Below are 2,012 nucleotides of genomic sequence, written 5' to 3' on the forward strand. Positions count from 1 at the left end.
CAGACAGCAATCAATACACTTAATTTATTATCACAATTATCACAGATATTTATCACAGTCTATTATCCTTGATCAACCCCACCTACAATCGGACAAGAGGATTTAATATAGTCTGTGCTTGGCGCTAGCACACAGGATGTAGATCACTGCCAAAAACGAGAACAACGTCGCTTAGCGCATGTACTGAGGCACGATCAGTCGAGCACACGCCCAATTTATATCCTTCGCGCCAGATATTTAGACAATAAGCACCTAGATGTTGAGGATACATGGGACAGAGATTTTTTCATATTAGGCTCAAAACGAAAATGATCCAAATGCACATAACTTCCTTTGACTTTTCACTTCTGCCTCCTCAACAACTCAAACCCAAATCTCGGTACCATCTCAACCTGCAGAAAATCTACATGACATGCTACACGTTGGCACCTCATTTCTACTACTAAATTTTGTGCTTCTCTAGGACAAGCAAACTCCACAGTTGTGCTGTTTGGCCTGGCAGTAAGGTCTAGTACACCGAGCAGCTCCCCACGTACTGGGAGTGTCGAGTACGACAAGGTGTCATAGTTGATGTCATCTATGTTGAATAATAGACCCATGACCTAACAGCAATAGTGCAAGTGAAGGAGTGCATGGCAGAAGTATTAGGTAGCTAGGCCCAGACATCTCTTGAAGTTCGAGCTTCAACCTTCAGTTTCGATCCTATAGACAACCAAAAGCAGTGTTGGAAGTCTTGTTTATTGGATCTATTTTTGCTTTTACTCACTATCGGAAGGGCCGTACTGATGGCGCTTCTCCTTAGTGTTCTCACTATCGGAAGGGCTGTACTGGTGGCGTTTTGCGTACATTTCGCCACGTTCAGCCAGTTCCATGGCATGGTCTGCGTCGCCTTGCAAAGGAATGGCGTTGATTCCAAGACTCATGAGGCCAATTATAGCGACGACGTACTTCATTTTTATGAATTTAAGGAGTTGACAAAGACGTCTTTGTTATTGGAAAGTATATGAAATTTAGACAGATTGATTGAAAAGCTGTTAGGAGAATTCTGTGAAGAGCTGTTGGGAGGATTCGGCTTGATGATGATCTTGTACTTCGTGGCCGTCCCTTTGATATTTATACCCTTTCTATCAGCACAACAACATCTGCATACTACGTAAGTTCATATTGCTCGGCCCGAACCTAACTCATCGGAGTCCGGTAGCTTTACCTTACTACTGCATCTACCGCCGTCATTGTGTAACTAGAAGGCATCTTCGCATAATAGACATGGGCTTGCTATAGTCACTGATAGGATTCTATCACGTCGCGACGACCTCGTCAGCAGTGAAAGTCCTATTAGCCTGTTCATTTCCGAAATGTAAGCCCGACCTCTTCCTCGTGATTTCAACTATTGTACTCATCCCTGGGAGGTATCACAGTTTTTCCAGGAGAAGTTCTAGGTATTTTTTGAGGCATTCTTGACAATGGCAGAAATATTCAAAGCTGGAGAAATGAGTATCACATGTAAACTCACAGAGCGAGTTGTGGTTCATTGATTATGAGGTCAGATTGCCTGTGAAATGACTTGCGACTGTACACTAGATCTACTGAAGAAGCAATATCAGCATCCCCAAAAGACCTCTTCAGACTGCCTTTGTTCAATGGATACACGGGTGAACGGCAAATCCATCAGAGCTTCCTTCTCAACCAATCGTTTGATGAAGTGCGACAATGTATTTTCTGTAATAGGATTAGGGTCGGTGATATACCTAAAGCATATGCACAAGAGTTTGTCATTGGAGAATGTACCCCCAGTGGCTATTCGGCCAGTACCATTTGGTGACAATGCTATATCCATCCATCTCTCATTTTCTCTTTCGGAACCTGAGTCACAAAAGTGGTAACCGGGGAACATGGGACGTATAATTAAGTTTTCATCTGTCAGAATACGGGTATATCTCAGGTGGTGGACAGAATCCGGGTGTTCTCGAGTACCCGGATTCTGTGATCTCAGCCAATCAGGGCTGATCGCC

The 2,012-nt window shown here is 43.6% G+C and overlaps 1 protein-coding gene across 1 annotated transcript; it reads right to left on the reverse strand.

Annotated features, from left to right (window-relative positions):
- Nucleotides 1-652: 652 nt before the first annotated feature.
- COCCADRAFT_10529 (uncharacterized protein) lies at nucleotides 653-953 on the reverse strand (the record flags this gene model as incomplete). Its single annotated transcript, XM_007720835.1, has 2 exons — nucleotides 653-702; nucleotides 767-953. 2 exons carry the CDS (start codon nucleotides 951-953, stop codon nucleotides 653-655), a joined length of 237 nt encoding a protein of 78 aa, XP_007719025.1.
- Nucleotides 954-2,012: the final 1,059 nt, after the last annotated feature.

This window comes from Bipolaris zeicola (assembly GCF_000523435.1).
Source record: "Bipolaris zeicola 26-R-13 unplaced genomic scaffold scaffold_692, whole genome shotgun sequence".
In the NCBI taxonomy this organism is placed as follows: domain Eukaryota; kingdom Fungi; phylum Ascomycota; class Dothideomycetes; order Pleosporales; family Pleosporaceae; genus Bipolaris; species Bipolaris zeicola.